This window comes from Zootermopsis nevadensis, unplaced genomic scaffold (genome assembly GCF_977971745.1).
Source record: "Zootermopsis nevadensis isolate Lab colony 2312 unplaced genomic scaffold, Znev_1.0 Znev_ptg000021l, whole genome shotgun sequence".
Lineage (NCBI taxonomy): Eukaryota > Metazoa > Arthropoda > Insecta > Blattodea > Termopsidae > Zootermopsis > Zootermopsis nevadensis.
In genome coordinates, this window is record NW_028259153.1 from 8,113,290 (window position 1) to 8,126,527 (window position 13,238).

A 13,238-nucleotide genomic window follows, 5' to 3' on the forward strand; every position below is an offset into this window, starting at 1 on the left:
ACTTGCCACCTCCATCACCACACCACGTAAATTAAAAACGATTAATGAGTAACGAAGCTGAAAGGTTGTGGACAGAAGCGATCTTGGCTTAATTTAAGACACTATCCTGACATTTGTCTGTAGTAACTGAGGAAAACCCATGAGAAACCTCAGCCAGGATAGCCGGTCTCCGGATCGATATTTGAACCCCGAATAGGAAGAAAGAGTGTTAGTCACTCTACCGCTACGTCCTGTGTTTTTAGTTTTCTCTGAAGTGTGAATTATTTGTGTTGTGGGATAACCTATAAGCCCTGTGTTGAATGTATTGAATAAACTTTGAACTCGTTGCCATGTTTGTGCAATAACCTACGATTCAGTAAAAGATAGACACACAGACCTTCTCCTCTTTGTTTTCGTCGATGGGATGCAGATATTTGTCCAGCAGGTCCTTCCAGAACTGAGCTTCTGCACTAGAGATGTAGTCTACCTCACCCTTCTTGAGGTCGCGATCCTCAATCCAGTACGGGTTGATCATATCATCCCTCTCCTGCTTCGGATCTGCGTTAGGAAAAAATAAAAATTCCATGGAGCAGTCTTACGTAAGAAGCTAATAGCCGCTTAGGTGGCCAAGAAATTCCCCATATATTATGCAATGAAACGCCGTGTTCGCAAGAATCCGCCACTGGATACCGTCCTCAGATTAATACAGTTTACACCTTCAGTATTTTTATATTAATCAAGTCATCCCATCAGGTTTGACGACCACTTGTTTGTAATTCTTTTCTTTCTATGCGTGCTACGTGTTTTGTCAATTTAATCCTCCTCGATTTGATTAACCCAAACATTTTCCACCCTACTTTTAAATTTAAGTTTTTAAGTCCAAATATTCTCCGCAGTTTGTCTTGATATAGAATAAAATAATGACAGCAGCAACGAAATAATAACACGGATGCCGAATCAGTTATCTGCTCAATCAAGAACTGTGCCGATAAAAGTATCCTCTGTTTACCCGAATTGACGGTCTCCGTGTCCGTGTCGTGAATTTGGTCCTCCTCGGCCGGATCTTCAGCCAGCGAGCCCAAGTGGTGTTCACGGCTGTTCACAGATGCCGTGCGCCTCCGTGACGTCAGTTGACCGTGCGGATCTAACACCCTGAAGGTGACAGCACTCAAATTAGTTCTCCTGCAACTCGGTTGATAAACCTATGTTGTGTGTTCATTAAGTGACTCATTTCAGTAGAACCCTACTTGAGAAGTGGAAAGTCATTGATCTGGTCAATAAATTCTTTGCTTCTTACGAAACTCACAAGTCCACTTCCATTTTCAAAAGCGCCAGCCACTGTTCTTTATCTTAAGCCAAATGAATCCACTCAGTCCTATTTGTTTAAGATCAAGGTGAATATTCTTCCATCTACTCCTAGGTCTTCTAAACTGTCTCTTTTTTCACATTTACCGAACGAAGTGTTGAATGCATTTAAAATCTCATCATGCGTACTACATGTGTGACCCAACTCTTTCTCCTTGATACGATTAACCTGATAGTTCTGTAAGTGAATGGGATCGATATTTTCTCAGGATTATGGTGTAATTACATTGATGAGATAAGGAATTATTTGCACTGCCTTCTATCCTGCTATAGTTCAGAACAAAATAGCAACTGTGATAATATTCATGTGAATGATAACAGAAGTACTTATACAGATATCAGCTAAACATTGAGACAGGTTAAAATTAGGGCGTTCCTTTATGATAAGTAGAAATAATCTATATTGTGGAACAAGCAATAATTCAAGAGCTGCTGACGTCATTTATAAGAAATACAAACTCTCACGGCGACTGAATCTTCTCGGGAGACAACCAGTGTCAGTTGTCGACTAAAACTCAACGTTTCAGAGTTCATATCCGCCTCCATCTTCACGGCTTGGTGCCCGAGCCATTTGAAATGTCGGGTCGAAGGTGACGGAAATAACACTGTACTTATAATTCTTCAGCTTCCAGCAATTTTGTTTCATAGATATGTTTAAATTCTCAGCACGCCTTTGTGTATAATATTTCTTGCGATAACGGCTTTGTGTAGCGAGATGTGAAGCACACCTCTCTCTCTCTCTCTCCCTCTCTCTCTCTCTATCTTGATTTTGTATATTAATTAAAGGGCCTTGAAATATAATTTTCTAATTTCAAAGAATAGTTTCATTGTTATTCACTAAACAATTACTTACTTCAAGATTGTAAAATATGGTTTTGTGGTTTGTGGCATTAGTGTAGGTCCGCTTATTTCTGTATTCTTAGAAGGAAGGGACTTCATTTGGGCCGACATCATGGCCAGTAATCCGTCCATGTATTTAATGCAACTATTGTCGACGTTTCATGACCTAGGCCCACATTCATCTTTATCGTCGACTCACTGATCAACAGATATACCTTTTAATGAAAACTATTTGTTAAGACGAAGTGAAAAGATTTTAAAAATGCTACTAATTCACCACAGCAAACAGGTTAAATATGTTTCAGAATATTTTTACTTATGCAAAATTATCGAGTTACTCTTTTAATTAAGGGCTTTAAATTAAACGATTCAGGAGCTAACCTGTGTTATCATTACACAGGTTTATATAGTGTTACTCGGGTTGCACAAAGTCTGTCAGAAGGCCAAGTGCGGCTTTCAGGTTTAGAACCACTGGTATGAGGGATTAATGTTTTCGGAATTTAGCAATTGTGAATCAGAACAAGCCAGAGGAAATAACCTATGGTTTCTGAAGAAGGCAACGAAGAAACATGTATCTGTCAATCGATCAGTTTACCGATTAATGAAAAGAATTTAATTGATTTTAATCGGTTATTTGGTGGGGAAACAAACCTCTCGATGGTTTCGAGCCGTCGACCCAGGCTGTCCAATGACTCAGCAATGCGGAGCAGCTGCTGCTTCTCGTCCACGGACTTCGGGTGCGTGCAGAACATTACCTTGAAGAGCCCCGCCAGAGAGAACTCGATGGAGCCTTCTTCACTGCCGTCTCCGCCTCCGCCACCATTGAGGAAACCCAACAGCGACTTCTGCTTCGCTGTCCTCTTCGCTTCCTCAGCTTCTTTTTTCTCTTGTTCCAGCTCCTGCAAATCCACGAATTAGCCGTACCCTCCATTTATCAATGTATCACTGTGACCGCTGGAAACATTTCTGAACTGTCATTGTATAATTTCTCTGTTGTTTATAATAATATAGATAATGTTTTAGATGGCGTTTTACAATATGTAAATATGCATTTGTAAACAAATCCTAATATCTAAACAAAGTTGAACACATAATTAAGGTTGTTTATCAGATTTAAGTGTCTATGTGCAATGCATTTTTCTTTTTAAGTAAACAATATTGTGAACCATGCATTAAGATGAATAGCTATAATAATGTATTACCATTTTAAAGAATCCCTCCACCATCCTGGAGATGCAGGAAGGGCTGCGGGTGTTAACGAAGCTGATTACAGGTGTTAAGAGAGAAGAAACCATCACCAGTAGCCCAGCTTGAATTTTAACACTGCAATACAGCCCACAAATTTAAGGAAAATAATGTTAATATCATTAATTGCAGTGAACTTTTGATGTAAAAATCAAATTCTGAGTATTTTTGTGAGATTTTACAATATGAAATTAGCGTAGTTTCTGTAACTTTTTGACATATCTGTTTAAATTTATTTTAAAGGGTGTGAGTTTTGTGATATCTTTATTGTACATTTTATTTGCCACATTGGTCCGTCGAGCAAAATAAGATTGTCCTTTATTTACAAGATAGGAATGTGGTAAAATTATTATTATTTTTGAATATGAAATGGCAAGACGGTTAAAGTTTTGTTCTGTGGTGGAACTAAGTTCGTTAGTGTCAGTATTATAAAGTTCTGTGGTAGTAAATAATTTATTTTAAACAGCCATTTATCGAATACTTCTTGAGAAACTACTCATTAAAATATTTTTCTGCTATGCAGTAATCCTGATATCCTGTGTAGGCTTGTTCTAATAAACCTCGCAAAATACGCTTTATGTCGACCAGAAAATACTTTAATAGAAATGCTAATTTAATAATACTTCTGAAAAATCGTTTAATACAATATCGGTTAATAATAATATCGGTTGCAACATATGCAGGCACTAATTTTTGCCGGATAAAAAAATTAAATACATCTCCAAGAAATCGGCCAGTGATATATTTACTTCAAAAATTCACTGATTAATTGGGTTGTGTACGCACTTTTTTCGTCTTCTTGACGGCGACCTCGCGGGTTCCCCAGGACACGACATTGAGGTTAATAATTGAGTAGAGGATTAGAAGCAAGTACATGGAAGGGATAGACAATAGGTAAATGAGACCAGGTACAATGCAGAAGAATTCCTGAGGATGAAGACACGCAGCTATGAAGAAGGAACCGGACAGGGCTATCAGAAAGATAGCCGAAGGAGATCCAATGCCGTCCTCACCCAGCTGCAGCGCTGTACCCACAATCACAGCCATCATGATCAGGGCGTATGACGTAGACAGTATTTGAGCCACCAGCAGCTGTGGGACAAGAATACTGACGTTATTGATGCTAAATTGTACTCGTAGACACGGTCATTCGAATTCGACAGCAAAACTTGTAAACGATTTGTACCAGCAGCAGCTGTGGATCGAACACGTTCCCATCATTGTTTCTTGGCTGTACATGTGACCATGCCCGTCAGTGACCCAGCGTAGGAGTACTCAAGATTTACAATACCTTAGACATACTTTTCGACAAAGGTGAACATAAGAGATTCAAACAATGATTATCCGTGCTGTCATAATAATAAATTCAGTGTAATTTTTTAGTTTGAGATATAGTTATTTAGTTCTATTCTTTTAATTTATGATTGAAATAACAAATATCAGTAAGTGCAGAAGATCTCGAGGATCTCACAACATAATAAAACTTACTTTCTCAAAATTTATAATACTCTACGATAATATTAACCCTGACAGTAAGTACAAAACGTTATAAATTTAGTACACTTGAGTCTGTATTATTTATTTTGTACTCAAGAGTAAATATGTTTCTTTCAGCCCTATTATTTTAATTTATAATGGTAGTAATGCATACCACATTGTAAAGGAGATTGCATGTAAAGGAGTTTATATTAACATGGAAATAAATTTACATAGGATAATATTATCTATTTTATTTATTCACTAATAAAACCAACATTCAATTTAATTAAAAACAGTTAACGAGTGATTTGTTTTTTTATGCTGTGTATTGGACCTTTGTATTATTAGAGTTATGCTAATGCACATTTGTAATAAGCGATGTAGAATTATTTATGCCAAAAAGATGTTATTACGAAAGTGGAATTATACAAACCCGAATATCTTTGTCTCTGTTTCAGGGTTGGAGAATACTTAGTAATGAATGAGACAACACACCTGTATCTCAGACTTGCAGACGAAGCAGATGAACATAAAGAATAGGATTGGAATGATGTTATACTCAAAACTGGTCCAGTTGTCTATGTGAAAGGCAGCCACGAAAGCTCCTACCAACATAAGGAAGATGGTGCCTGGGCCCAAGATGGTGCCTCCCATCAGCATGATCTGCAATAGATACAGCGCTTCAGGCGGTGAGTACAGCAAATTCTTACAGAGTTGTTGTAGTGTCCAGCTTCCATTTTGTGCCCCCTAGCCCATATTTGAGTTACTGATGTAACTTGACAAAATGGTCAACACAGACACATATAAATTTAATCATAATACTTTAATCTTCATTTCTTCGTTAAAAGGATTTTAAATTAGAATTGTTAAAACAACCTAAACATAATAGAAAGTTGTAACGTATTTAAAGCAAATACATTCAGTTGACTTCGAGCGTGAAGACGCCATTTGTGTAAGTACGGAGGTCCATCTGTGCCAGCCATATTCGTTCGAAAGTAACTGATAGAGAACAATTATTTGAAATGTTATTATTTCAGGTTCAGTAAAGTATATACCATTATCAAATGGAATAACAGTGTGTGAAATAAATCCATATTTTGTTGTGAAGAAGCCGCGTCCAAGAAGTTCTGTACGTTACAATGATCAAATCTTTTGTAGTGAAAATAATGCACACAAATTAATCACAAAATATTATAATTATTATACTATTTTTTACTGGCTTATATATATATATGGAGAGAGAGAGAAGTATTAAAAACCGCCTTAAGAGCTTCACCGTTCACCTGATAAGCAATGTAAGGCATCGAGATGTTGTCGTTGATTTTGATAGTTCGCCTGTAGTCTGTGAGCAAGTCCATGATGTTCGCCATGGTGGAAGGGACCCACCGTCGTCTCTGGTTGTAGAACTCGTTGAATCCCTCCGGGCAGTGCGTGTAGGCGTCGCTGGCAGCCGAGTACTCAACCCGGTACCCTCGCTGTAGTAACAGCGTGCACAGCCATCGGTCCTCACCTGCATTTCAAGTTGATTTCGGTTGTACTAAACTACTATTTTAGATTGCTCCACTTAAATGTATAAAGATATAATAAAGGGGTGAATACAGTTTTAAATATTAAATTATTGTAACCGATATCGTTAAGACACTTCATATCAGGTGAAGTCGTTTAGATTTTTAAAATTCCACTAATGTTCTCAAGAATCTCAGGATAGGGCTCAGTGGCGGACTCTTGTGATCACAATAATGAACCTCTGAACCTTGTAAAAGCCGCGGTATTTTTTGACTAGGCTGAGCGACTGTTAGCTTCTCGAGGAGAAAACTGCTCTGTGGTGTTACTGTGTTTTGCAGGAAGTAATTTATGACGCTCCACTCCTAATATTTTCAATTTAGTTACATATACCATCGTCCTTAGAGTTTCTTCGATGTAGCCATAACTATCAGGTGTTACTTTGCCAACTTTTTTTGTTCACGATCTAGCACCTTATGGGACTGTCCGTGAGTGCCTGTGTGTCACACTTTTCACAATAGGACCGGAGTTTCCATTATTGGACAACAGTTGTAAAAAAATTATTAAATATAATAAATTTGTTAGTTAATTCAGGTGAATTTTACTATTATTTTTCAAAAACGGCCGAGAAATTATTTCTTTATCAAAAAGACCACTCATAAATTTTTGTTGTTGTTGTTATGCTGTATATCTGATCATTAACGTCTTCCCAGATTGTGAAACTCCATGTCAGCATGCAAATCTCCGGGGCAAAGTAACAAAACTGCCAGCTAGCAGTGAGAACGTACCCTGATCGTATTGCACGTAGTGTCTCGCTTCTTTCGATGCCGTAGTGTATTTCCTCATGACGCTGTCGTCCATAAGTGCCTTTCCTCTGAACAAGGAGAAGCACCCTGGACTACACAGTACGCAACCAATCATGTGTTCTGTAGCTTTCTGCAGCCAATGTCCAATAGCATATTCGAACATCTGATACCACACCATGGGCCCTAGAGCAAAGAAAATACCTATTCATATGCTGTTAATATTCAAAGGGTTCATCGAGTCTTCTGCCACTTTACTGGTGTTCAATTAACAAATGTTCGGATTTAGGAATTTGAAATATTTTCATAGATAGAAATTTCTCTATATGGATTTTCGTTCAGGTTGTGCAAAGGACACAATAATTATTATCTGAAATCATGTTGGCTGTACTTGCCTGTTCCCACCGGGTGAATGCGTCCACAAGCAGCCCCTAGGTTCTGATTCTTCTTCATGAGATCGATCAGCAAGTGCACGGCGTGGGGCTGGAAGTCGATGTCTCCGTCCAGGGTTAGCAGATACGTGTTTTGGGCGATCACCTCCTTCCGTTCGACCGGGATGGGCAGCTCCATGAGGCGGTGACCCAGCAGGTAATACATGTACATCACCTGAAGTGGAGTAAGCCTGCCTTATAAGTATCGTGTATCAGCACATATGATATAGGGTACATGAAAAGTAATGAGATATGACTTTTTCATAACGGTAAAAAATTTAGATTGTGTTCTTCTGAATTGGCACCATGCTAATTCTTGTGGGATAGAAGAACCTATTGTAATGGAGGTTCCTCATTAACTACAAGACTTCACATCATAACACAATCATATAAATTAAATATGGTGTCTTCAGAAACTAGTCTGACTGATGTTTCTTGTAAAAATTTCTATCTTCAATGTCAACTGTGTAACTTCATGGAGCAGATTCCTTTAGATAACCTACTAGTCGCTCAGATAATCAAATTTCCAGCGTTTTATGGAACTAGAATCATTGCCGTGCTAAAATAGTAATTTTAATATGCCACAACCGCTTCCACATCCTTCCCGATTTATCATTCACAAATTAACCTGCCACTGGATGTCACGTTCCCGTCTACACCTCGGTGTACCAAATGGTCTTTAGTACAGAATTTAACCGGAAGTGTACAGACACATCCAGAACCCTTGCCATTAAAGATTCTGACCTGGCTCCATCGTTTCCTGTGCCTGATCTTGCCCTTGTCCTTGAGGTGTGCTATCATCTTGGTCTTGCCAGGCAGTGTCCAAACGAGGCGACCCCCGTATGGTGTCGGGTACTTCTTCGGGGGCTTCACGTGTATCTCCGTCTCGTGAACGAGGGACGCCGCCTCGTCTATAGTAGCTACCAGCAGCTTCACGAATCGGTTCACCACATTGTCATCGTCATTATCATCGCTTATCTCGAAAGCATCGTCGAAGAAAATGTGGGCTGTTGGGAAAACATCAGTGGAAAGGCGTTTATTCCGACTTTGATCATTTCAGGTACAGATCTGTTGCTGTCAAGCTAATGCAGATTTGACAGTGAATATAGATATTATGTCTCAATTAGCGCAGCAAATGTAGTGTAATTAAATATGACATATCATAATTATTATATTTAACAAGTATGAAGCAAATATCAGAAAAAGAGAAAAATGAATATCATACAGGATATAAGCGACAAATGGATAACTGATTCATTAAAATCAGGATAGACTTAATTATCTAGGCGAGGGGTTAAACATACATTATATCGAAAAATATTTAAATGTTGTCTGTGATATTGTTATTAGTAATGTAACATTATATAGTACGATGAGCCATTTTGAGAAAACTGAATTCGGTTTTAATTCAAAGAAGTAAATCTCGCTCAGCCCTCGTAATTTTTTCAGTAACAAGATAGATTAAGTTCTGTTCAGAAGTTTCGGAGCTGAAACTCACTTACAGGACTTTTAAAAAGTCAAAATAAGTATCAGCAGTAATGAATGAAGGGAATGGGCTACCGATTGAACAATTTCAGTAGAGGAAATAACAGGTAATCTAACAGATTAAAATAATACAACAACTAAAAGTTAAAAACGAAATTTATGACGAAAAATAAAGGAAAGAAGATTATAATCGTGATGGTGATACTACAATGATATACGACGCTAAGAAGTGTTAAAATTTGTAGGCCTACCCTGATAGGACTAAGAATGGAAATATTAGACAAGACCTGCTTTTTTTTTCTGAAAATACGAAATAATTCACACTTACAGACGCTGGATGCAACGTACAAAGAGAATTCCAGAATAAACTCTACTGCATAAGCGTTGGTCTAATGCCACAACATACAAGTTGGAGTGAGACGAAGAAAAGACGAAATTCACGTTGATGTTGATGATAAAGCTGACTTCAAGATGAGGGTGAATGTGAAGATGTTGAGAATGAAAATGTAAGTAAGGATTAAAAGACGAAGTTTATGAGAATGAAGTTGAGGATTATGAAAATACGGATGAGGCTGAAGGTTTACTTACTCTCAAATTCGTAGTAATCCGGGTCGACCACCCGCAGATATTTCTGCGCCACTCTGCGTGCTGATTGGTCCTCGTCCATTCGCAGGATGGATTTCAGCATCTCCATCATCTCCTCTCGAGTCTCGTGCCACATGGTCGCGCATGCGTAGATCCTCGTAATGTGGTCTGACGACTTGACCACATTCTTGGGTGCCCCGTTCGTTGTGGAGTGTCCCGAGATACTCTCATAGTCGTCGTCGTGTTCGTTGCCAATGTCTGCCAGTTCCTGAGATACAAGTGTCATCTATCAACGTTAGCTAACAACACAGGCCACGATCGCTTCCTTCCACATCCTTTAGCTGTCATTGTTCATCAGTCACGAATCATTCGACGCCATACAGTCTGAGCGTCGTCCTTAAATAAACTACAAAGTAAATTAATGAGGAAGGGAAAGGCGAAAAAGAAAGAAACGAAATGCTGATTTGAAGGAGGGCAAAAGGATGGAAGGTGGAAGAAAAATTAAGGAATAACTGTACAGCTTATGCCAACGGGGCACAAAGTACGAGGCACGATCCGCCCTCAGGACGTCCTTACCTCTGTCTTAACATCGGCTTCGTCGTCACAACGCCGATTGAGCCCGAGTGACTGGTCAATGAGCAGCGAGTCGTACATAGGAAGCACGAACAGCTTCTCGGTGGTTGCCAGGCGTTCGGCTTTGGGTGTCCAGATGTGCAGAGTGATCCACGTCTGTGATAGAAGCCAAAGCAGCCACACCCAGGCTTGCTGAAACGGTAGAACCACGCACCTGAAGTAGTAAATAACTGAACAGCGAACTAAAACTTACAAATGAAATAGTTGCTATAGTAACAATATCCAGACTTGTTTTAACAGTGAAAGAAATTTAGACTGCAGTCAAAACTAAATTACCTGCACTCCAAGACCAGCCAAGTGCCAGATAAGACATAATGTCCGTAACTGAGAAATAAGGATATTATAAAAATTTCTGTCTTCTGGGTTGTTTGCGCTGCGTAGTCTGGTTGATTTTAACCAACGTTTCAGAGGTCATACTGCCTCCGTCATCAGGGCAGAAATCTTCATACTCACCGCTGTGAAAACCTCAAATCTTACAAGGATATTATAATGTGTTGCTTGGTCAGGGCTATGACAGGCTCCATGAGGCGATTATAGAGTATTTATTGTTGTTTGTACGCAGATCAAATGGTAACGACCATACACGTTTCGTTTTAAAATTGCATATGTAAGATGTATTGATAGTAAAAATGTAAACGTTACAGTTATTCTGTGGAATTTGATTGGGTACTGTAATTTTTAATTATGTTCTCTTAGACCTAATACATTTTTATTACGAAACGTTTCTGTAATCAACTTTTAAGCAGGTGCAGTTTTTCATCATTTACTCTCGTTAAATCGAAAGTATTTCGTGCAGTCGCCATTTTAAATTTTATTAGAGCAGTAATTGCTATAACACAAAAGTTAACATCACCGCAGTTCTCAAATTTTTGAAAGAATTAATTTGAAAGTTTGGCTTTAAGATTAACTTTCAGAAACCATTCCATTTATGAAGTTCTTTAGTCAAATATGACCATAGACTTACCTGTCTAGTGATAAAGTCGTTAAGGAAGTATACAGGTGGTGATTCGAAGAACAAGTAATCAGGAATGACGTTATGGAAGAAACAAGGGTCGCCATTTCTCAATCCGCAGGCAGCGATCAGTAAGGAAATGGCAACAGGAATCGTGAGGTTGACAGGGAATGCATAGCTGAAACCCTGGATGAGAATTTTGCAGGCGAATTTACCTGTGGAAAAGAAAAAGTTCAGTAATTCAAAACGTGATAAAATTGTTCAAATTTGTTTAAAATTAATGCGCTTGGAAATAAAAAGTGTACACAGAGGCGTAATGTTCATGTTAAAAGTGTTAGCCCGGCGAGCACGGTTAACATGAATCCTCCGCGCCTGATTGCGTGCCAGTTCTTAATTCCTGAAAAACTTACTGGCAAAAGTAGCTGAGCCATAACTTTTCCCTTCTCATACTGTCCTTTGGTTTGATTGAATAATAACAACAGAGCCATGGCAGCGCAGTCAGTAAAATGATTGGCTATGAATGAACAACAGGGATTTGATTCCCAGGCACAGGAGATGAATTTTTTCTTCACCGCCTAGCACAAAATGTTTGTGGTTTCACCCATCGATCTCTCCGAAGGCCATTCGAGAATAAAGCTGCCGGAGCATGAAGAGAATCACTCAGATCAAATGCCGAGGTCAGCAAATTGGGGAATTTTACAGCCACTTCCTCTGCACGCCTCATTGGCGTGTGCTGAAGAACGTCTCACGCATGTTAAGTGCTCAGTGGTGACATCTGTTTTTTCTGCGCGGATTTAATAATAATTTATGTAGTTAGATAATGGCCATTTAGGATTTTAGGCTTTCACGACGGTGAGTTTGAAGATGGCTGTCTTAAGGGTTGTTGCGCCGTGTAGTCTGGTATGTTTACCGACGTTTCACAGGTTCTTGCTGCCTCCATTATCAGGGCGATTGCTTTGACCTCTGAAACGCCAATAAACTTCTACCATACTACACGGCGCAACAACTCAGAAGACAGCCATCTTCTAGATCAGTAGGATTCAACCTGGGGTACGCGAAGACATCTTAGGGGGTACGTGAAATTAAAAAAAAAAATATGATAAACACTGAATAATCAGTAATGTAATTTACTTAATTTATTTTAGATGTAGATTATATACTATGTATAACTTGAAATATACACCAACAACTTTGGGGGTACAAAGTTGAAGAGAAATTATATCTGGGGGGTACGCGAACAAAAAAGGTTGAATACCACTGTTCTAGATAATGTCCCTACCGAAGATGTAGCAGAAATAGGCTGCCGCTATTTGGATGATCAGCACATAGATGGGAGTGTTGTACCAAACGTCGATGTCCACAGTGTCTCCAGTTGGGGTGACGTCCGACAGGTCTGGTAGGACAACTCCTGTCAGCACCTGCTTGATCTGTACAACAAGCGATTCAGATGTACATAATACACTGCGAGGTTCTTAACGGGCTGGGGAAGTAAGTTCTCCAATTGTTTTGTAACAAACATCTTAACCTCATATAGCACAGTCCTCTTTGTTAAGCTAACAGAACGACGAACAAAATATTTTTTTCACCGTCCAGGAGGAAGAAGATACATTGGTTGACCTCGTTAACGATGCTATGAATGTGAAACAGGTCATTAGCCCCTCGTTCAAAGACAGAGAAACGAGGAGTTGGACAGGTAGAAGGAGAATTATCGTGGCTTTCTTACCTCGGTGACTACAATCTGTCGGGCCGAAAATGCGTCTGTGAAGAGGAGGAAGAAGTTAGGAATGCTCTCACCCTTGAGAAAGAGTGTGAGGAGCAGGCAACTAAAGAAGCACATCATCTTCCAGAGAGAGATAAAGATGTACGTGAAGTATCGCGTGTCTCTTAGTCTCTGCATAAACTTGCGCAGGTTCCTGATGTGTTCTGTAACAACACATG

At 39.1% G+C, this 13,238-nt stretch overlaps 1 protein-coding gene and 1 long non-coding RNA gene across 3 annotated transcripts in view; one reads left to right on the top strand and one right to left on the bottom strand.

Moving 5' to 3' along the window:
- LOC110834568 (uncharacterized) overlaps positions 1 to 13,238 on the top strand; it is a 260,749-nt gene that overhangs the window by 170,610 nt on the left and 76,901 nt on the right. The window contains exon 4 of the long non-coding RNA XR_015536042.1: positions 5,367 to 5,597. This is a non-coding gene — a long non-coding RNA (uncharacterized LOC110834568). The remainder of the gene's footprint in view (positions 1 to 5,366; positions 5,598 to 13,238) is intronic.
- The window catches only part of kkv (hyaluronan synthase-like protein kkv), an 82,979-nt gene that overhangs the window by 13,746 nt on the left and 55,995 nt on the right, over positions 1 to 13,238 (bottom strand). For both annotated transcript variants that reach the window (XM_022073770.2, XM_087352299.1), the window contains exons 6-19: positions 13,024 to 13,223; positions 12,580 to 12,727; positions 11,313 to 11,515; positions 10,292 to 10,480; positions 9,719 to 9,983; positions 8,390 to 8,652; positions 7,610 to 7,820; positions 7,200 to 7,400; positions 6,192 to 6,418; positions 5,404 to 5,571; positions 4,216 to 4,521; positions 2,836 to 3,083; positions 989 to 1,131; positions 377 to 537 (exon numbers count right to left, since the gene is read on the bottom strand). In XM_022073770.2, coding sequence (XP_021929462.2) covers positions 377 to 537; positions 989 to 1,131; positions 2,836 to 3,083; positions 4,216 to 4,521; positions 5,404 to 5,571; positions 6,192 to 6,418; positions 7,200 to 7,400; positions 7,610 to 7,820; positions 8,390 to 8,652; positions 9,719 to 9,983; positions 10,292 to 10,480; positions 11,313 to 11,515; positions 12,580 to 12,727; positions 13,024 to 13,223 — 2,933 coding nt within the window. The remainder of the gene's footprint in view (positions 1 to 376; positions 538 to 988; positions 1,132 to 2,835; positions 3,084 to 4,215; positions 4,522 to 5,403; positions 5,572 to 6,191; positions 6,419 to 7,199; positions 7,401 to 7,609; positions 7,821 to 8,389; positions 8,653 to 9,718; positions 9,984 to 10,291; positions 10,481 to 11,312; positions 11,516 to 12,579; positions 12,728 to 13,023; positions 13,224 to 13,238) is intronic.